This window comes from Trachemys scripta, chromosome 14 (genome assembly GCF_013100865.1).
Source record: "Trachemys scripta elegans isolate TJP31775 chromosome 14, CAS_Tse_1.0, whole genome shotgun sequence".
Lineage (NCBI taxonomy): Eukaryota > Metazoa > Chordata > Testudines > Emydidae > Trachemys > Trachemys scripta.
In genome coordinates, this window is record NC_048311.1 from 29003717 (window position 1) to 29025826 (window position 22110).

Consider the following 22110-nt stretch of genomic DNA (forward strand, 5'->3'; position numbering starts at 1 on the left):
AATATTCTTTTAATAGAGTTGTTGTTACTCCCGAGGGAATTCTGCGCCAGAAAATTAAAAATTATTCGAACAATATTTTAAAATTCTGCAACCTTCTGCAAATTTTATTTGTCAGTAAATAACTGTGGCTCCAGCATGGCTGTGGGGAGCACAGGCCACTGGCTGCATTGAGGTGGGAGATCACCCTGAAGCCCCCATCTCCCCCAGTACTCGGCAGTGAGGCTGCACCTGACCCTGACACAGTGCAAGGGCTGGGCCTGCCCCAGAAACACCCCGGGGCCCTGCCCCTCTGCATCAGGTGCACCAGGTGTGGGTGGGCCGGCTCAGCCCAGCAGGATCCAAGTGTGGAGGGGCTTAGTGTGGGGGGGATCCAGGTGTGGGGTGAGAGGTTTTTGTGTGGGGCAGTCTGGATGCAGGCGGCTCAGTGGGAGATCTGGATGCACGGGGCTCGTTGGGGGGTTCTGGGTACAGGGGCAGTGGGACTCTGCTGGGGATCCAGGTGAAGGTGGTTGGGACTCAGCAGAGGGGGGTCTGGGGAGATGGAGCTCGGTGGGGGGGTCTGGCTGTTGGGGGGGTCCAATGGGGGGTCCAGGTGCTGGGAGAGTGTGGCTAGATGGGGTGAGGGTCCAGGTGCAGCTGGTTGGGGATCAGTGGGGTGGGGGGGCTCGGCGGGAGGGTCCAGGTGTAGGGGGTTAGGGCTTGTCAGGGTGCAGGTTTGATGGGCCTTCTTAAAGGGGGAGCCCCAGCTGCTGCCGAGAGGATGCCACATGCCGGGCTCCTACTTCCCCCTTCGATTCCCCTATCCCCTTTCTTCCCCATCTCATCCCACTGCCCCATGCCCTACCCCCCATCCCTTCACGCCCACATTCCCCTCCCCCTGCCCTATTCCACCCCCTTTCCTTCCCCACCACCCCGTCGCCCCCCTGGCACTCACTGTTGCCCAGGAAACGGGAAGGCTCCCAGCACACAGAAGGGAAGCACGACTGGCTCTAGGACCCAGGAGGTGGTGTTCAGCTGCAGAGTCAGCAGCGCCTAGAGGCAGCCTCCTTCAGGTGGGCAGCTCTGCGCTCGCAGAGATGGTGGGAGGGAGGGGCATGTAACCCCATGTGCGCCCCCCCATGCCTCACCTCTGTTTGGTGGGGCAATCCCCCCCCAAACTGCACCCATGGTCCGCCCCCCGCAACCTCACGTGGCTTCCCTTTGCTTCCCTGCCGTTTTCGACAGGGAAGCATGGGAATTCTGCGGAGGTCTGTGGGCGCGCAGTCATGCAGAATCCCCCCCAGGAGGATGTTGTGTGTATAATTTCCTAGGTTTTTGAAACAGCAAATGGCATCATGTGAAACCATACGGCTCCCTCGATGGGTAATCAGCAGGGTTACAATCAGATGCACGGCACAGTCCTTTGCCACTTGAGCTAACGGACTAACCGACGGCAGCAGTAGGTTGTCCTCCACTATGGGGACAAGCACTAACGGGGGATGGGGCACACCCTTTGCCACCTGGTTTCGCAGCGGTTTGCTGCCAGCAGAGGAATAGTGGAGACTCAGGAATCTTGGGTTCCATTCCAGGTTCTGGAAGGGAGTTTGTTTAGTCGTTACAGACTTTGCCGTTCTGACCCTGCTTGACCCTTCCGCCCTCTGGTATTTCTGAGAGCTGAGTTTGGCATAGCCGTGGGAACTGAGTTTGCATTTCTGTTGCTGATGCCAGAATAGTTGATGAGACCATCTCACTGTCCCAGAGTTAACAGGAGCGTAGCAGTGAGAGTTTGCAGGACTGGAGTCTTAGGCCCAGATCCCCAGAGGTATTTAGGATCCTAACTTGTATTGAAATATGGGAGTTAGCCACCAACGTACCTATGTGAAACTGAACCTTAGTGTGTCATCAGAGTGAGCGGACCTCCCTCTGAATATGGACAGGGAGTGGATCTCTGGAGTAGAAAATTTCTGTGGAGTCACTTTTCAAAGCACTCTTCAAGGGGGAAAAGGCTGCTAGCCATGAAAGAATGTTCTGCAGGGCTCGTAGTAAAAGTGCTGCTGTCTTCAGTGCATCTCCCGTGCAGGGGCCATGTGTTCTTACTGGTAAGATTTTTTGGAAAGGTCCAGTCTTTTAATCTGTATTTATGTAACAGACATATTGAGGGCCAGGCTGCATTCTGAGAGCATGACGGGGCTTAGCCACACGTGCTATGAAATCAGCATTAACTGGGGAAGCACAGGAAAGGGAAGGTTGTTACTGGACCAAATACTGCAGCTCTTAAGGCCCGATTCTGTTCCCCTCCCAAAATTCCCATTGGTGTCATTCAGAGTGAGGTTCTCCTCAGTTCCCACATAAGCAAAGCTCCCAGTGAGTGCAGTGCGGGTTCATAGAAATTAGAGGTGGAACGGGCCTTTGTAGAGTCCATCCTGCAGGGGCTAGCGCAGGGCTTTGTCCAGGCCAACCAACGTCACCATTCCCCTCGGGTCTCTCCAAAGAGCTGAGGGCACCTCACAGGATCAGGCCCTGAAAGACTCCTGCAAGTGGCCTGATCCCCTTAGGAGCCCAGTCCTCAGTCTGTTAGATCTCCCCACTAGGACTTGGCTTAGGTGAGGTCTCCCTTTTTTCACCCCACCCCTCTGCCCTCACCGCCTCCCAGGCAAGTCCCACAGCCCAGTGGAGACGCTGGGCCAGGGTCACCTATATGCTCTGACTACTTTGGGCCACTCCAGTGATCAAAGAAGCCTCATTTAACCAGCCAGGAGCGATGGGTTTACAGCTACTTTGAGGCCCTGGAGAGGAGTTCACTGGTGAAGGTGGCCCTGGGCTAAGGTGCTCTCCAGAGGAAGAGAGCTGCGCTTTTGTCCTAGTTAACAGAACCCCATTCTGAGACCCAGCAAAGGATGAGAGATGTAACAGGGGAGACTGCAGGCAGGAGAGAAGGAAGCTACCAGCAGGAGTTAACCAGACACAGCTGCCCTGCTTTCCCTGTGGGAGAAGAGCAGGCATCTCCTGCATTGGGAGCCACTGATGGTGAACAGGTGGCTCCTATTCCCCCTAATTAAAGGGGCCCTCCAGAAGGAGATGGGTGGGGGAGAGAGACCAGGGGAAATGTTTATCAGGCTGGGTGAGAGAGGGGAGCAGTCTATTGCTGTGTGTTTGTGCTGGGGGGGAGGATATGTTGTTTGCAGAGCAGGCTCTGTGAAAAGGGAAGTTTTTCTTTTGAGATGCAAAAGCCTGGTGTGATTCTGAGTTTAATCCAGCCCAAACTGTGGGGCTTCTGCAGAGCTCTGGGTGGCAGGAGAATTCCTCTTGGGAGGAGTGATGGCTCCCAGCACTAAATAGCTGCCTCATATCTGCGATAAGGGCTGTTGTTTGTATCTGGAAGGACTCTGTCGGGGGGGGGGGGGGGGGAAGAGTGTGGCTGATGGAGCATCTTTTGAAAGGGGGCAGTGTATAGCGTGTGGGCTGGGTGGACCACGGGCAGGACCCAGCTCCTCCCCACAGTATCAATAGAGTCTAGAACTACAGCAGGGCTAGATTCACATAGTGTTTGAACTCCCGTCTCTCTCCCCACTCAGGCATCTGTGCAGGGCCGGTGACAGCTGAACTGCAGGGTCCCATGCTGCTGCCAGTATAAGTGAGCTTGGCTCAAGGCCCCTAACTGGGGGGCTGAGAAGGCCCGTACCATTCACTGATCTCAGAACATAGAGTTAGGGCCTGATTCTCTATTGCGATAAGGCCCCTTTGCCCTGCTTGGATACTATAAAGGTGCTTTAAAGATGGAAGCAGCCCCCTGAGAATCTCCCTTCAAGGGGGAGCCTCCCTGGCTGGTGTGTAATTAGTGAAAGGGCTGTAAACCAGCTCTGTTTCCCAATCCCTGGCGCAGGGAGAATCATAGACTATCAGGGCTGGAAGGGACCTCAGGAGGTTCTAGTCCAACCCCCTGCTCAAAGCAGGACCAATCCCCAACTAAATCATCCCAGCCAGGGCTTTGGCAAGCCCGACCTTAAAAACCTCTAAGGAAGGAGATTCCACCACCTCCCTAGGTAACCCATTCCAGTGCTTCACCACCCTCCTAGTGAAAAAGTGTTTCTTAATATCCAACCTAGACCTCCCCCACTGCAACTTGAGACCATTGCTCCTTGTTCTGTCATCTGCCACCACTGAAAACAGTCTAGATCCATCCCCTTTGGATCCCCCTTTCAGGTAGTTGAAAGCAGCTATCAAATCTCCCCTCACTTTTCTCTTCTGCAGACTAAAGAATCCCAGTTCCCTCAGCCTCTCCTCATAAGTCATGTGCTCCAGCCCCCTAATAATTTTTGTTGAATATCAGGGACGTAGCTAGAGTATGCTGCTCTGTGGCTGGAATGCATTACGCTATGGATCTCTGCTTCACAGGGGCCATGGGAAACAGAACATGAGTTGGAGCAGCCCTGGGACTGCTTTAGCTTATACCCGAGGCCAGATAGGGCTCTGCGTGGCCCCCAGATATGGGGTACGTAAAGGTGGCTTAAAGCTATCCCTTGCAGCAGCCCACTCCATACCCGCGAGTAACTGAGAATCAGGCCCAGAGTTTTCTGAGAAGAAGAGGGGGATTTTTGATCCTTTGACACTCACATAAGAAGAACCAAAACAGGACTCAGAAATGACATCCCGCTTCCTGACCTGAGCTTGGAAAACCAAACTGAGCAATTCCCAGCATCACTAGGCCTATAACAGGGGGGCAAGGACATGAGGAGTAAACTCCAGATTATCGGAGCTGTTGGAGTGCAAGAGCAAGCCCAGCTTGTCAGGGGTTAAATGCTATATTTTGGGGGGCACTTAAGCTCTGCCCATGGACTGTGCTTTTGAAATCACTTGTTTGCTGTCAAGCTGACAGCCCTTGAGAAGGGAACTTTTTTCTTCTCCCTTCAGCTGGGACAGCGTACTGGGATGTGGGAAGACTGATGATGTAGATGAAAAGGATACCAGTGTCTGCTGGGACAGATATATGTATATTTAGCAGCGTATTGTCTAGCCAGCCAAGATCAATGGATGCAGAGGTGTCTTCAGTGGCCTAGTAGTTTGCAAAACACACATGATTGAAATGTGAATTTGGGGTTCACATTCCTTTGCTTCTTTCTGAAAAATGATCTAGGAGCGATGCTAGAGAGTGCCCTCTCCTTGAAAGCATTTGCACTGGTCTTTGAAATCATTCCTTGCCCTGGCAGCTCACAGGGTCGTAGATCTAGAAAACCACATCCTTCTGATTACCATCTTGGTTTTTCTCCTTCCTTACTCCAGTTGCTAAAATCATGTTGCAACTCCTAGTTCATAGCTACATGGTATTCACAGATAAAACAGGAGTGACCAGGAGCATGGCTGTGTCCCGAGCTGAGTGTAAAACCAGCCTCTCTTCCCAGGCTTTCCCATGACCGCACTCTCCATCCCATCAGCTCAGTCCCCAAACACAAACTGCAGCCCTGCTTCGTGGTGCCTGCTGGGGAAAAGAGAGGGAAAGCCAGCATCTCTTCTGTAATGGGAGGGGCTCAGGTATGATAGCGACAGAAGCCAGAGAGGTACCTAGATCAGAGTCATTTCCACTTTGCTGGGTCTGGATGTGCCCAAGCTGTAGGACAGTGGAGGGTCTGACCCTAAAGCTTTGTACCATTTTAAGTGGGATAAAACATTGGCTTCTAATGCTGGTGGTTCTGGTGACAGTGGCAGCTGAACTCATATTTGGAATTCAAGCAGAACCCCCCCATCCAGATGGATTGTAATTTGGATGCTGTGACTTTAAGGTCCACTTTGAAATGAAATGAATGGAGATATCCCATCTCCTAGAACTGGAAGGGCCCTTGAAAGGTCATTGAGTCCAGCCCCCTGCCTTCACTAGCAGGACCAGGTACTGATTTTGCCCCAGATCCCCAAGTGGCCCCCTCAAGAATTGAACTCACAACCCTGGGTTTAGCAGGCCAATGCTCAAACCACTGTGTAGCGTTCTGGTCCTGGTGGCATGGGCTGGCCCTGAATCTGATTCTCTTCATACCGGATCAGCTGCTGGGGCAGGATTAAACACCCCTGAGTCAGAGCTGGGGGCCAGGTTCCTCTGTATCCTGCCAGGGCACGAGGAGAAAGCAAATCTATGTCCCAGAAGCTATGGAACTGTTGGCTGCAGTTGATCCTGCCCCACAAGCTGCCAGTGGCTCTGGGGATGAAAAAGGGGATCCTAGAACCATCCCACTGCCCTTGAACAAGCTGACATGGCTGGCGTCCTATTGATGTGCACCAAGAAGAGCCTGTCGGTTCAGCGCTAGGCCTGCCTCACTCATCAGTGACAAACTCGGAGCCTGAACTCTGACCAGCCTCAGATTGTGTTATCTAAACCAGGGAGCGGTGGTATTGACGCACCTTAAACATATATTTTCCAGGGCAGTTTCTGCCCTGAGTTACCTCTGTGCTAATCTGTTTTTTATCTATCACCTTGGTACCCAGCCCTCATTGGAGTCCTGGCGTGAGAGTAACTAGAATCTGCTACAGTACTGGTCTTGCCTTGTATCTGCACCCATTTAGGAGCACAGATACCGCAAACTGGGGCTTGCTTGTGCACGTACTTAACCCCCAGCTGGTTCACATGCATCGGGGGGCCTGTGCAAAAACATGGGTGCCCTTTGGCAGGCTTGTCCCTGAATTGCTGCCCTGATCCCATGTGACTGTTTTAGAAGCAGCTGCACTGTGCATGGTCATACACACGCAGGGTTAACAGAAAAGCTTTTAAAGCAATTTCTAGCTATTTGGGGGAAATGTTTCACTATCTGCTGAGAACTGGATTAAACAGGTTGCTGTTCACGGAGGCGGAGTCCAGTTTGGCTGCTGCTGCTTAACTGTTGAATAGTTTAGTTTGCTATAGTTCTTCTTTGCCTGACTCTCTCACATTGCTAGACAATGACAGAACACGAGGTGCGTCGGCTATACTTTGTTTAGCTAGATGTGTCAAGGCTGAGCAGCTCAAGGCAGTGAGATTCATCCAGGGACACAGAACCAAGGGAACGTGAGGTACAAAATCAAAGGATTTTATTCTAAAAGCCCCACCCATGAGTTATGGATTAAATGATATAAGTTTTAGATATATATTTTTTTGCAGAATCATCATGGAGTGTGGATGCAAAAGGCAACCAGGATTCACAGCTGAGTGGACTGGGGATGAATCCGGTTATTTCTGGATTTCTTCCCCACCTCCTATTAGAAACATTGTACTCCTGCTGTTTGGGCCAGATCCAAACATGCTCCCTCATGCAAAACTCCCATTGCAATCAGCGGGCCAAATTATTAACATTATTATGTGTGTTGTGGTAACACCTAGAAGCCCCAGACCTGGGTCCCATTGTGCAAGGCACTGTACAAACACAGAACAAAAAGATCTGCTCCTAAGATCTTGATTTACTTCCACCACTTCCCTAGATATGAAGTCAAGGGAACCATGAACATACTTTTATGCTGAAAGGGTGAATAGTTTTGGGTGAAATTTTGCTGCAGTGTTGTCCCTGGGTTTGCAGAGATTGGCTTGAGACAGACTCTAGAAAAGCATTCAGAAAACGGGGTCCTGTTGAGTAGAGCCTCCAGGTGTGGGTGTGTGAAAATGGTGGTATTCTCCTCAAATTCAATTTAGACCCCGCTCAGAGTAGCTGGGCTGGGTCTGTGAAAACAATTGGCACTGAAGCAGTTAACAACGCTGATGCTGAAATTGTCCTTACTTAACGTTTCAAAGGTTGATACCCTGTTGAAATAAAAGGGACAGTTCCTATCTTTCCCCTGAGCTTTTGTTTCAGGCTCTCTACAATCTCAGGTTGCATCACACCACATAGAGAAAGTGATTTTTCCCCCCACAGCAGTAATGGCTAGAAACATACATGCATGTTTTAATTAAAGCTAAATTTTGTACAGGAATGTAACAGCCCAGCAACAAAGTGCAATAGGGTGTGACACTTTGGCTGGCTCCAGCTAGGCTGTGGAATAAAAAGGCTATTCAGGGAGCTTTAGGATTGACTGATGTTTTTGCTCGATGTGGGAGACATCCTCTAGGCAAAGGAAGGAAACATAGGCCGCAGAGTCGAAATGTGCTCTGCTGGAATCATGGTAGCATCTTAATTCTTTTAAAATTTGATCAGGCTGCAATGATAAGACCCTGGTTCGACAGCAGAGGCTGCACAGACTTGCAGGGCTGGGAATTAGCGAGGCAGACTGCAGTGTCCTTCGGTGACTTCCAGCCCTTTGTTTGACGCGTGCGCGCACACACACGCGTCACTGGGATGACCCAGTTCCTCCCGATCACTTGTCATCCCACCCTTCCCTTCACAGGGCCCTGCGGAAGAGCGGGCCTCTTTTGAGGAGATAAATATAGCCCGTAAACAAGAAAACAGGATGTGTCCACGGGTGATTTAAAAACAAACTTCAAGGGGGGACGATCAGCAGCCCTCCGGTTTGTTCAATAACAGGATCCTCCTCTAAACATGCCTGGTGAAAAGTTGAATGCCCGCAGTTTGCAGTTCTGAGACACCACTGTGCAGCCCACGTGGTTGTTTCCCTCTGTTTTAATCCTTTTAAATTACTTCCTGATGCAGCGGGGTCCGGATCTTACCTTGGATTTCTGCAGGGGAATGAAAACAAAGGGAAAAACAGTAGATCGCAAAGCACGTGGCAGTCCCGGTCGTACAGATGGGAAACTGAGGCACAGAGAGGCCAATGACTTGCTTATGGTGACACAGGGAGTCTGGGGTGAAGCAGGAAGTTGAACCTGGGGCTCCCAAGTCTTACGCTCGTGGCCTAACCTCGTTATTATCCTCCTTCTTAGGTGGCCCCAGAATCTCTTGAAGGGGAGGAGAGTTGAGCCTCCCTTCAAAACTCTGTAATTCCCCTCACCCTTAACTCTGCAGGCATGGGGTCTGGTGGGGTTGGGGGGCAGAGCTGTGGGTATTCCCGCTGAGGCTGAGGTTCGCGGGGTCCTGGTGACAGAATGGCCCTCTCCTACGCAGGACTGACCATTGGAGGGAAAACTCCCACCATCACCCTAGCATGGTACAGCTCCACCAAGCGGGGGCGCTAGTGTGCAGAGTCAGCCCCCATGCCGCCTAGGCTTGCTCAGAGCAGGGTAAGAGGATGTGGAGGTAGGAACAGCAGTGCCTGGCCTAGGCTAGCACTCCCGCTCTAGCTAACGCTGATAGAGCTCTGGGAGCTGCAGCCAGAGACTTCCCTCAGATTGTCTGTGCTGGCAAGGCCCTCGCTGTGGCCCCTTTGGGTCAGGTTTGTGGCATGTTGACGGGGACGGTGGAGGAAGCTTGCCTTGCGGCTGCTGAACCTGTTCTCTGGATCGCTGGGGGACTGCAGGCAGCCAGGAAGGAGAACTAGGCCTGGAAGGCAGCCAAGCAGCGAGTGCATCTGACTGCCAAGAAATGAGCTTAGGAAGTGAAATCGGGGCGAGAAAACAGCCCCCGCGCTCCCGGGTTCCTCAGGCTGGGCCAGGAGCGGTGGTGGATGCAGTGGGCGCTTAGCAACTGGGGGAAAAGCAAATAAAATTCTGGGATATGTGAACAGTGCCAGGGAAAAACTGACTCTCGCCCAGTGACAGGAAAGAATGAGGCTGGGCTTGGGACTTCGTGCAACTGCTCGACTCCAGGGCAGGTGCCGAGGCTGCTTGAACCCACCTGGGAGGCAGGTTTGCTGGTCTCTTCCTTGTGCTTCGCCTCTCACGTAGATTTTATCTGCAGAAAAGCCAGTGACCCTTTTACATCCCTCCCCCTCCCAGTCTGCTTATGTTGAAGGTGGGAGGGCAGGCGGGACTGATCCAGCCAGGGTCAGAAGCTGGCGTCTGAAGCGTGAATCCAGGCGTGCAGCCCCTGCTACACCTTCCCAGAGGCAGGTGTAGAAAGGTGGGTGAGGCCGACCCTCTGCCCTGGCCCTGTTTGGGAATCCAACGCTGCTGTCTGCGCTAGGCTCCCTCAGTCTCTGTCGAAGTTTGGCGCTCTGCTTGGGCCCTGCCCCATGGCATGAGAGAAAGTCTGCTTCCTCTCCATGCACCTACAGGCTGGGTGCTCGCCAGCCCTTATAAACAGGTCCTCTTCCTGGGCGTCACTGCCTGCCATGTTTATTACTGCGCCAACCGTAGCTTGCGCTTGCTCTGATTATTGGCCCTAGGCGAGTGGGGAGATTTACAGGCCTGGGGGTGAAGTACCTGACAGCTGACTGGGTGACTTTGGACTTAGTAATTTGCCTAGAACTGCCTTTGGACCGAAGGACTGGAGACGAGGGGGAGAGCCTGGCCTCCGGATAAGAAAGAGACGCTGCCTGGGGTAGCATGTGTACTAAACCTGAGGTAGAGAGACCCCTCTGTATCACGTCTCCTATCTCGTTTGCTTGTTCCTGCAGGGGAGGGACAGATCCTGTTTCCCTCATATGACTCCTCCTGTTAGCCCCCAGCTCCCTGTCCTATGCTCCAAGCACTTCTCCTCCCTCGCAGGGGTCCAGCACCGCCGTGCCCTGGTGCAGGCTGGATTCCCAGCCCGGAGCTCTCTCCTCCCCAGCTGCAGGTGCTGAGAGTCCTGGGAGCAAGGTGCTGAGCTCCAGGATGAGGGGCTGTGTGCGTGGTAGAAAGGGCTAAGAGTGTCGTCTTTGATTTGCCACAGCAGGTTCTGTCTAACCTTCCTCAGCTGCGAAAACGGAGGCCCATGAGGTGAAGCCACAAGGCTCCAGCTGAGTTCAAGGCCCCATTGTGCTAGGCGCTGTACAAACCCAGAGTGAGCGAGTCCCTCCCCCAGGGAGCTCACAATGGTAATAGATAAGGCAGGCGGACGGTGGGAGGGGGAAGGGAGGCACCCAGCAGTGAAGTGACTTGCCCAAGGTTCCCCGGTATATCTGTGACAGAGCCAGAATCGACCCCAGATCTCCTGGGTCCCAGTGCAGTGCCCCACCCACTGGTGGTCTTCTGTAAAAGTTCCTTCCGCATTAGAGACTGTGGAAAACCTTTCCCCCTGGCCTGGCTGCCCAGGCTCCCCCCCGCCCCCCGCCCCACACCTTTCTCATAACCAGCGTGCTAAACACATTTCCCGTGTTTCCTGTCTAGTGAAAGCGGACGCCCGTTCTTCCTATACCTAGCGCTGGCCCATATGCACGTGCCCTTGGTCCTCGCTCAGCCTCCCTCCAGCTCCTCGTTCCCTGAGCCATACCGAGCCAGCCTGAGGGAGATGGATGCCCTGGTGGGACGGATAAAGGACAAAGTTGACGGCTGCGGGAAGGAAAACACATTCCTTTGGTTCACAGGTGAAGCAATAAAACCAGCTGCAGTAACAGCAAAGCATCTCGATAACTGACATTTACATACTGCTGGGATCCGCAGGCAAGGCGAGGGGTGAGCGGGAGCCACGTGCAAATGGGACGCTGTCTTAGGGACAGCCCTAGCGTTGTGTTAGGGGCTGAAGTGGGGCTTAATTTGGGAGAGAGGAAGACTTGTTCACAGCCTCTGCACAGGGGGTTGAATCTCATCTTCCATGAACTCTGCTCCTTTGTATTCATCTGCGCTAAACAGTATTAAAGACACAGGTCAAGCTCTGCTCTCAGTTATTCGGGTGTGAACTGGGAGCTGCGGCACCGGGGTCAGTGGAGTTTCACCGGTGTAACCGAGAGCAGGATCTCTACGGGTCTTGTTTCTTCCATTCCTATTATCCTGCCTGTCTCACGTTCCCCTGCCATTTTTGTTGAGTCCCCTTCCCTGGCCCTTCTGTCGAGCAAAGTGAACCAGCGCAGGACAGCCCTGTGTAATCCAGAATATCGGGGGGCGACAACGGGGGTGGGGAATAAACCCCTCCTGGCCAAGTGGGCTTTCAGGGAGATGGGGAGCAATGGACAAGAGGAGCTGCAGGCACAGTATGGACTGAGGAGGTTTGGTCAGTTGCTTGCCCAGAGCAATACTCAAAGCTGGATTGTGGAAAATGCTGAATGGTGCCTGGCCTCAGGTGAGACCCAGGAGACACCACTGAGAGCGACACGGTTACTCTGAGGAACTGGCTGTCAGGCCCACCCTGAAACTTGGGGGACTCCTCTCCCCTTTGAAATTGGGGGTGTGGGGAATGGGGGCCAGGATCCCCAGAGAGTTTCCTCTGGATTCTCCTGTTGGTCAGGACCTGCCTGAGGTGCTGGTCCACTGGCACTCAGATACCGTGCAGATGGGGGGCTGTACATTTGCCAGGATAGGTCAGACTCACCCGCCTTGGGGGTTGCTAGGGAGGCTGGACTCCCCCACCTGCTTTATAGGCAGGGTTTGGGCCTCACAGGCCCGTACTGCTCTGTCAGACTCGGCGACGATCCCCTCTGTCAGGCAACTTGTTTTCCAACCGTCTCCACACCCCCCGCCCTCCCCAGGCTGCCCCGCTTCAGGCGGGCGGATGGACCTGGACATCCGTGTCTACAAATTAAACCTCAAATCCCCGTTAATTAAAAAACCCAAATCCGCTCTTGCTGAGACGCCTCCCTAATGAGGATGTCTTGCTTCACTGCCATTCCGATGACAGGAACAGCTCTGCGGCTCATTAACGCCAAATTGCTCTTGTCCCCCCTCCCCCGTCTTAGACTCAGTCTCCTGAGTGGAAGTTCAGCCCCCTTGAGAAAACATGGCCCTGTTATTTGGAAATAACCTCCATTGTCAGCCGTTCAGTCAGTCCTCATTCAAGTGCCTGCCGAGGTAAAAAGCCGTCAGGTGCTGCAGAGGAGGAGAGCAGGGGATTGGTTGCCTCCTTAAAGGGCCTATGAGCTCCCCCATGGGGAGAAAATATCATCCGCAGCAGCTCCCCACTTCCCCCCAAACATCAGGGGACTCTGTCTGGAGCACCCACGATTGAGAGAGACCACCAGACAATCTGCTCCATGGAAGCTGTGTGAGATTGGGCCATCCTCACTCAGTTTCCCAGGTGAAAATCAAAGTAACGCTTCGTTTTGATGGAGCTGATCCGAGTTTATGCCCTAGGGACGGAGGCTAGCGTCTCTCCCATGGTCTTCATGGTCTGACTCGTTTGCTGTGTTTCAGTCCAATTTGTCTGTGTCAGGCTGTTACTCACTCAGATGTTTCTCTCTCCTCCAGGAGACAACGGCCCTTGGGCTCAGAAGTGCGAGCTTGCAGGGAGCGTGGGCCCGTTCTCTGGGGCATGGCAAAGGCAACGAGGTAAACGATGAGGCTGCTCGCAAAGCTGTTAGCATCTTGGTAGCCATCACATGTGACCTGCTGGGAGCTGGGAGGGACCTGCTCCTGGAAGGCCCTTGTTCAAATCTGGCCACCAAGCAGAAGGGAGAGATAGGACACTTCCCTGCCTCTGGCAGAGTTCACTGCCAGCTGTCTGGCTACTGCTGCATCAGCTCTGCCATGGATTGATTTAGCAAATTTCTTGCCTTTAGAATGGACCAGCTAGTACTAAATGGCAGGTGTTTCCCCAAAATGTCACGGGGCATCCGGCTGAATTAAGGCTGGGGCCCTGGACACATGCCCATGGAGCCTCCTGGCCCCTCCCCCATGCATGGCCCTACCCCTTCTTATGGAAGCAGCAGCCTTCAGATGACTGGAGAAGTTTGCGCCTCTTGGAGCTATTGTCTTAGGCTGTCTGCAGACTCAGGCAGGTATTGTTCACACATGGCTCATCTTTCAAGCTTTTCTCTTGTTGCACAATAGTTACAAACATAATTTTTTAACTGACAGCCCCTAGGTCGGGGCCTATAGTGTGATATACTTTAGCTTCTAGAGAGATATAAAACTATAATCTGGCCCTGACGGAGAAGGATGCTGTGAGATGCATATAAAAGGTCTTCAAGTCCACCCAGCTCTTGAGAAAAGAACAGGAGTACTTGTGGCACCTTAGAGACTAACACATTTATTTGAGCATAAGCTTTCGTGGGCTACAGTTTATGCTCAAATAAATGTGTTAATCTCTAAGGTGCCACAAGTACTCCTGTTCTTTTTGCGGATACAGACTAACACGGCTGCTACTCTGAAGCCAGCTCTTGAGGTGACCCAAGCTGAGACCTGGGCTCTGACTGTGCTGAGAATTAATTTAGAGCTTGGATTTTAATGTCCTGGAAGTGCTGAATTCCCACTGACTTCCGTAGGGGTTCAGGGTGCTCTGTGTTTCTGGAAATCAGGCCTGTAAGTGTGTGTCCTTGTAAGCCCTAAAATCTAACTGTACGGAGGTGGGGTTTTAGTATTTGCTGTCTCCAGCGGAGCCATCTGTGTGGTGGCTTTGATTATTTACACGCAAGCAGCCCAAAGTCTCCAGCATGACTCAGGCTTTTCCCACTTCTGCTTGTGTTACGCACTGCGAATGTGTGTCGGGTTACATTTCCCCATTTGCTCCAGGACGGAAGGGGAGGGGGCAGCGGAGGGAGGCAGCATCTCTTTCCTCATCTGTTTCCTGACATCTTCCAAATATAGTAGAGGTCCGGAGGAAACTGATGTGGGATTCCGAGAAAAGGCGGCTGTGGGGCTGGCCAGCCAAACAAGGGGTACTCCCTCTTCCTGGCATCTTTTTGCAATTCTTGCTTGGTTATTTTTTTATACTTTTTTTTTCTCTCCCCTTCTCCACCTCCCAAAAATTAGCAAATCGGGATTGTATTCTCTTCTGACCTAATAAAAAAATAAATCTTTAGCAACAACCCAACACACCTATGAGCAACCAAGCCTATGATAACAACAGGCAGCCTAGCACCCACTCGCAACGCTACAAGAACAAACCAGGGCTAGCAACTCACTGCTCATAGACAACCCTACAGATCAGACCTCACAGAAAGGGGAGAAAGTCCATAAGGATATAGAAACACCTGTCAGGAGCAGTGATTTTTAAAATCCCTCTAGGTTCCTTCTTAAACTTAATGCAAAAAACGAATATTTACAGATATTTCCAAGTGCCTCTCATATCTTTGTTCTATAGCATCTCAATCCTATAGGTGCTGATCTCTATTCTATTGCCTCAGGTCTCTTTTGTGGTCTTATGGATGTGGTTTGCCTATCCGGACAACCCCAGAGTATGTGATCTGTCTGCCTGTTTTAGACTGCCGCCCATCACTGCAATACCTGAGCACCTACCATATAAAATCAGTCCCTGCTGGACTTCATGGTGTCTCTGCTACTTCTCCCTCTTTGGGCTCAAATCTCTGCTTGGGAGAGGGTGTTTGTGGGATTTTTTTGGGTAGAGGTTTAGGGGAACCAGGGAGGCTGTCCGTGTTGTGAGTATCATTCCTGTGATGACAAGGCTTTTTATATGGGTTGGGTGAGGCCTGAAACTAGCTGGCGAGTTTACAAAAGAACATTGGTTATTAATGAAAGCACTTTTCAAGCAACTTGGCTTTTCCTTAGGCCCTGATCCAAATCCCAGGAGTTTTTCTAGGGACTTTGATGGGCTTTAGATTAGGCCCTTCCTGAGGGAGAATAGCAATACTGCAGTCTTGGCTTTTTCCCACCCTCTTCGTGAGCTCTGCACAGCAGAATAAAAACTTTGCCTCTCCTCTGTAGCAGCCCCCAAACCTGTCTCCCCATCTCTGGCTGGTTGGACCCTTAGCTGTTACACCCTGGAAGGGCTGGTACTGTAAGGAACTCTGATGTGTCCAAGGCGATGCGGTTGACACGAGGAGGCGCTGGAGGTGTGTTGAATTTGCCATGGAAGGAAGCAGCAGACCCACCATCACCCCTCCCAGGCATATGGGGACGGTGTCCCCCGGCACGGTTCCCTCTGTTTTGTACCTCGCCTGGGAGTCGCACTGAAAGGGGGAGCAGTGCCGTCTCCCCGCTGGAAACGTCCTAGTTTTTGACCTATTGTTGGGATGGATTTGTTATTACTTGCAAGAGCATGTTCTGTACTATCTGGTGTCAAGTTTTTGTAGAAAGCATTGGCCTTTGTAATTTGATGGCATCACACAATTGTGCAACCTTTATCACTGAGAAAAATCCATGTGGATTTTTTTGTTTTGTTTTGCTTCAGCGTAGTGTTTACTACTGAAAAGGTCACCCTGAGCTTGTCAAAAGGCTGCTCTGGCTTCCTGTGTAACTAAACACACCCCAGTACGTGGTATAGGTAGCACAGCTAGTGAATATTCCTTTGACTCTCTCTTGCTGCCAGCTATGAGTCATTATGGGTTTGTATACGAATCACTTGACCTTACTGTGTCTCAGTTAACCCAGCTGTAACTTGGTACAAGCGAAACCTTATTTAAAAAATACAAGGGCCTCTTTTTATTTGGACTATGGACGGTCAAATTAAAAATCTGGGACAGAGGCTGATTTAAGCCATAGATGACTGTACATAGCACATAGTTTCATATTTGAGTTCCTTCAGAACTCTTGGGTGATACCATCTGGTCCTGGTGACTTATTTAGGCTAGAACTCTAACCACTGGATTATATTTCCTCCCTGGCTAGAGGTAGACCCAGGTTTGTTGGGAAATGAACTAGTGGGTAATTAAGAGTAGGGGAAATTGTTTGTGATGTGGTCAGAAGGGAGTTAGTTTAAAGGTGCAGGCCTGGCAGGTATGTGTTTGTATGTATATTTCAGCAATCTGGAGGGTGCAGCTTTCATGTACTGGAGTTGTTTCCAGTTGGTACTGTACAAACACACGCATGTACACCCCGCCCCTGTAGCCAGCCCATGAGGCCTGCACATAGAAACAAAACCAAATCAGCAGTAACCGCAAGCTAAACATTTCTCTGTGTGTTAGATTCTCACACAACATCAAAGGCGTATGGAAATAGTGTTCCCCAGCTACATGTCTTGTGAAACCAGCTCTGCGATTTTTCTATTGCTCATCAAAACAGATGAGAAGTAAAAGGTACTGTTAGGAACTTTAGTCTGGAGGGGACCTCCGGGTCATCGAATCCATTTTCCAACCCCAAATCTTTGTTAAAAAGGGCGAAAGTGGGAAATCCAGCTAACTTTTCTCTCTCCTCCTGCTCTAAAAAAAGAACTCTGTAAATTTAACACCCCCAAATGTTGGAAGGACTCAAAATGTACAGGATTAAGCCAAGCATGGGTCTGGTGCTGGCCCAGGGTGAATTTCATCCTAAAGAAACTGGGGGGCTGGGAGGAAGCTACTGTTTGAATTCACTTCGCTGCAGGATTCTTTTTTTCCTGACACGGCTTCACATTTCTGATGCAATCCTCCTGCTTTGTAATTTGTTTAGTATCCGTGACTCTGAATAATTACTTTACTTTGTATCAGGGGAGGTTTGGGTTAACAAAAAGCTCCCGTGCAGAAGGGCCACTGTGAGTATACCTGTCTGTCTTCCAGGTGGGAGTGCAGCCAAGCAAACGACCTGGGAAGGGGGACATCGTGTTCCGGCGCTGGCTTATTGGCCTGGCAGGATCCCTGCAAACGTGACGAGCGCTGCACTGTTGAGGTAGGAGGACAAAACTTTTTTGTTTTCCCTAGGTGAGGTCTAATGATCTAAGCACAGGACTGGGAGCCTGCATCAGGAGGCCTGGATCTTACATAGTCTTTCTCCCAAGCAGGTAATGGGCTTTCAGGGCATGAGCTAAACTGCTGGCATTTCTGCTTTAAACACTGGGAAGCAAACCACGATCTGTCGGCTTGGTCCTGACAGATGAGCCTTTGCTCAATGGCTCAGAGGGAGGTAGAGGAAAATCCAGGATCGCTGCCAGCATGCCTGCGGGGGGATGTTCCTGACTGACCTCAAGCTGGGCTGTGGATAAAACTGTGTATCGTGCGGCATTGGTGGAATCCAAGTCTTTGTCCTTCTCTTATTGAGGGCCAGCCCGGCGAACCCTGCCAGGACAGCCTGAGGCAAAACATTCCAAGGATTAATCCCCCTTTACAGGGAAGAAAGGAATTGTGATTATACACAAAAGCTGTGCTCCAACTGATCAGAGCAACTGTTTGCCTAGCCTGGTCCCCTGTCACGGAGTGGGGTGGGGGAAGGGTAGCCAGGACTGGATGCTCTAGGAAAGAGTGTAAAGCCCACATCCGCCGTTACCGAACGCATTGCAGCTCTGAGTGGGAAAGGGAAAGACTGTGGATTATCTGCTGCTTTTACGTCTACCAGACCCAGTCCAGCAGGTTTGACAGCGATAACTCTAGGAAGCTGCCAGAGTTTCAGGGCGCACAGTTGTGGCTGGATTAGAGAAGGAGGGGGCTAAAGGGCACTTGCAGACTCTCAGAAATACCCAGTTCCAGATTTTTGTTGTTGTTAACGATGAAATGCTCCAGTCCCGCACAGCCCCAGGGGCGGGCAATCCAGCTTTATGCTCTGTCCCGTGAAACCCACTGACCATGCTGGGGGCAGCAAACAGCACTACGGTGCAACTACTCTGGTCTGGAGCCTGTGGGTTCTCGGTCACTAGACTGACATGAGCCCAGATCCATAGAGCCCTGCGCGGATGCAAGATTTGTATCCGCATCTGATCCGCAATCTGCTAACATGGTCCATGGATATCTGTGGATCTAAAGCAGATATCTGCAGATCTGCAGGACTCTACCGGTCTAGTGCCTCTAGCCTGGCCTGCATCCAGTTATCTCCTATGCACTGACGGGGAGTCAGTGTTGGACAAGGAAATTTAAAGACCACAAACTCTGAAGAGGTTTAAATAACTTCAGACCAACAAAAGGCAGGATGTTGCAAGTGAAGGGCTGACTGCTTGTCTTTGAGGAACTCCACTCACCGGCCACATCCGGTGGTGACGCACATGGTGGTGACGTAAATCAACATCTCAATAAATGGGCATTAGTGAATGTCAATCACACACTGGGGGGAAAGGGCAGGACAGTTGTAGGAAAAGTGGGAATATATACAATGATGTTGAACAAAGTGGAGCCCTGGGATTTTGTAGCCCGTCTAACGGATTGGGTACAGGGCCAAGTTATCCCGAAGCTGTGGGGTTTTATACCTGACATTCATGCCAGTTAAAGGCACACCATTGGGAGCCTTGGGGACTGAAGGTGTAGCAGAGACTACAGCAGTGCCAGCTTTCCTCCTCCTCCCCCTTCCCCAGGAGAGATTTTCCCTGGGGGTGACGGGAGAGTTTGATTTCTCAGGCTCTCTTATTTGCAGGCGCCTCTGGCCGGACTGCCGACAAGGACACTGATTCATGTCTCATCGAATGTGGGACACCCTAGTCAGCTAGGGACTGAGACCACCAGGCAGATATGAGTGGGTGATAATCTTTGTCATTACCAATCAGGAAGGGCTCTATACTGGTGACCTGCCTGTGAGGCTCTCTGACACTCACCCTCAAAACTGTGCAGGTTGTTTACTGTCCAGACTTCTTTTTCCCCGTGATATGTCAGCAATGGATTCCATCCCGTTCCCCTAGCCTGTCCTCTGATCCCTCAATAGCTTGTTTTGGAAGCAGCTTTTCGTACAGAATCTGATGCAGATAGTTTCACAGAAAGGTCACCTTTGTTTTCCCAGCGCTGCAGGGTATTTCTCTTTGCTGTCATTAAACCAATAGGAATCCACCTCCAGGAAATCTGGCAGAGATGGAGCACTCTTATCGGCTGAATTGCTGATGTGTCCTCTCTCAGGTTAGAGAGGTAGTGCAGCCTGCTGCTCTGAATTTTTGCCCCAACACGACCACTGGCTCACCCTGGGGCTTGGGCCCACACCCAAAAGCAGTCTTTTCCAGTTGTGGCCTCTGCTCTTAGGTGCCTCTCTAGGTACTTATGGGCCCCTCATCACAGGGGCATCCAAGCACATGGTAATCACTAATGGATATTATCCTCACTCACCCCTGCGAGGAAGGGCTGAGCTGTTCTCCCCATTGTACAGAGGGGAAACTGAGGCCCAGAGAGACTAAGTGACTTGCCCAAGGTCACACAGGAAGTCTGTGACTAAGCCAGGAATTGAATTGGTGTCTCCTGAGTCCCAGTCCAGGCAACTGTAAAGCCCCCAGAAGATGCAAAGCTGGTGTGTCCAGGACTTTTACTCTTCCCTGACTGCAGGAGCCCAGGGTAGGGGGCATGGTGTGGCACTTCTACCACGGCCCAGAGGGCCTGTTGCAATCGGGGGGGACATTACGAGCCCTTGTGGCTATTCTGATCTGTGCTGCAGGCTGAGCTGACACCTGTCAGGCCCAGGATAGGGTTCTCACTAGCTACACTCCCCATCAATCCCTATGCCCACCCCAGATTGGTGCAGGAATTAACTCTCCTCCCCTGCGCCTTATACTGAGACATAGTTACTCCAGCTGGAGATGTGGGTGCTTTGAACATCTGAAAACAAGGCACTCAGGGTCTCAGGCTGATGAATAAAGCAGCTCATCCAATCTGGGCATTCAGAATTAGTGGATGCTTTTGGAAATGTTGGCCTCAGTCCTTCTTCGCCACCATTTCCTCCTCCTGTTAAACCTTCTTCGCTGCACAGTGGTGTGGCCGAGATTCATTAGCTAACGTCTGTGCAGCATGCCATGTATTGCTGTCCCCTGCCCTGGCAAGGGCCTGGTCCCAAGGACCGTCCGGATGGGTCTTTCCCATCTCTTGTTCCTGTGATCCCAACTGGCATTGGAGAGCGTAGGCGCCACCTGAAATGATCACCCTGAAGGAAGGGAGGATGCAACACGCCAAGCCCAGGAAATGCAAGCGGCTGGCTGCATTGTGAAAGAGGCACGCCTGTGTACTAGCTTGGCTGCACTCCAGTCTCTCCGTCAGGGCTGCTGATGCAACCAGCACTACATGCTGCTGGGAAAGACTCCGCATGCTGTTGGGAGCAGATGGAGCGTTCCTGTGGAGTTGTGAGCGATGGATCTGAGTGCAGGAGGAAGGTGCACGGGGTGAAATGTCCAGCCCCAATTAAAGCAGTCAGGGTAAAGGCTTTGCGCCCATTGGGGAAGAAGCCAAGCAGCATTTTTGTGCGACGGGGAAACCTCTTTGTGGATGAAGGTTGCCCCTCACCCTCAAACGATGGTGACGCAGAAGGCCTTTGTGGGGTGATGTTTGGAGGCGCACGTGGAGTGTAATCTCTTAAAGAGCTGATCCTGCAGCCTCTACATGCAGAGAGCTCCCGTTTACGTTGATATGGGCACTTTGCGGGCATAAGCCCGGCAGGGTTGGACCCTTTATGGATTACACTGTAGAAGCGCCTTCAAATTCCTTGGGCTGGCTTCGGAATGGCCTGCACTGCTTCTGTACTCAGTGTGGCTATCCTGGGGAGAGCAGTGCTGAGCGAGGCTTGCAGGAAGCCCAGGTCAGTGGACAGCAGGGCACAGAGCCACGGAAAGCAAGTCAGAACTGAACAGAAACATGCCGATGCACTCTGTGTTCTTTTACACACACTGTCCTCCTGCGTGCCAGTGCAAACGTGCTGCTACTAGCTCGTTTCCACTGAAATCTGTCGTGTCTAACTGTTTTGCTTAATGATATTTAACTAGTAAAGCCTGTCGTGCCTTTGCCATTCTCCTCACTAGTCAAAAGTAGGGCCTTGAAGTAGGTCACTGGGATGAATAAGAAGCAAATTGCACCATCATTTATTACACACTGTCGGCAAAATTCTGCAGATTGAGCAAAGCTATTCTGCAGTATTTTTTGCAGGGACTGGTGTGCGTCTTGCTTAATAGCTCTGCGTTGTATCATCAGCGAAATGTGGTTTGAGGTGGATTTAAAGAGCAAGGCATTGACTGTCGTGATGTCATCTAGGATCCTTGTGAGCTACTTGCTGCTCCGCTTCATTGATTTTTTAAAAATATTCATCCTGGTTCTTGCCCTACAACGAGCTGGAAGAAATACCTGTAGTGTCAGAACATCCAGTGTTGTTCAAATAGACGTGGACCCTAAGCAGAAAGTTTGAATGGCTTTATTTACCCACAGGTCTCCTTATGAGTGGTTGCTATGTAGGCAAAAGCATCTTCCTCTTTCAGGACTGCCATGTTTTCCCAGCTTTACTTCTGAGATTCATCCTCTTGCACCACATTGGCCTTCACACAACTCTTGGAAGGTCACAAATGCACATTCACCTAGAGAGATTTGGTCTCCAGTGTACTAAATTGTCAGGCTTCTTAGCCAAGGAAGTGAGTTTTGTGTTTTGGATGTTGCCATCCCAGGGAAGGAGGTGCCATCCCTTATATTTATTGCAGGCACCTTCAAAATACCAAAGGTAACTTGACACAAGAGCTAAAGTGCAAATTG

General features: G+C 51.3%; 1 protein-coding gene across 8 annotated transcripts in view; it reads left to right on the forward strand.

The window, feature by feature from the left end:
- The window catches only part of ARSG (arylsulfatase G), a gene marked incomplete at its 3' end in the record, with an annotated part of 68485 nt that overhangs the window by 41706 nt on the left and 4669 nt on the right, over positions 1-22110 (forward strand). For all 8 annotated transcript variants that reach the window (XM_034790333.1, XM_034790326.1, XM_034790332.1 and 5 more), the window contains 3 exon segments: positions 11072-11268; positions 13082-13162; positions 17266-17374. In XM_034790333.1, the coding sequence (XP_034646224.1) occupies positions 11072-11268; positions 13082-13162; positions 17266-17374 (387 nt within the window).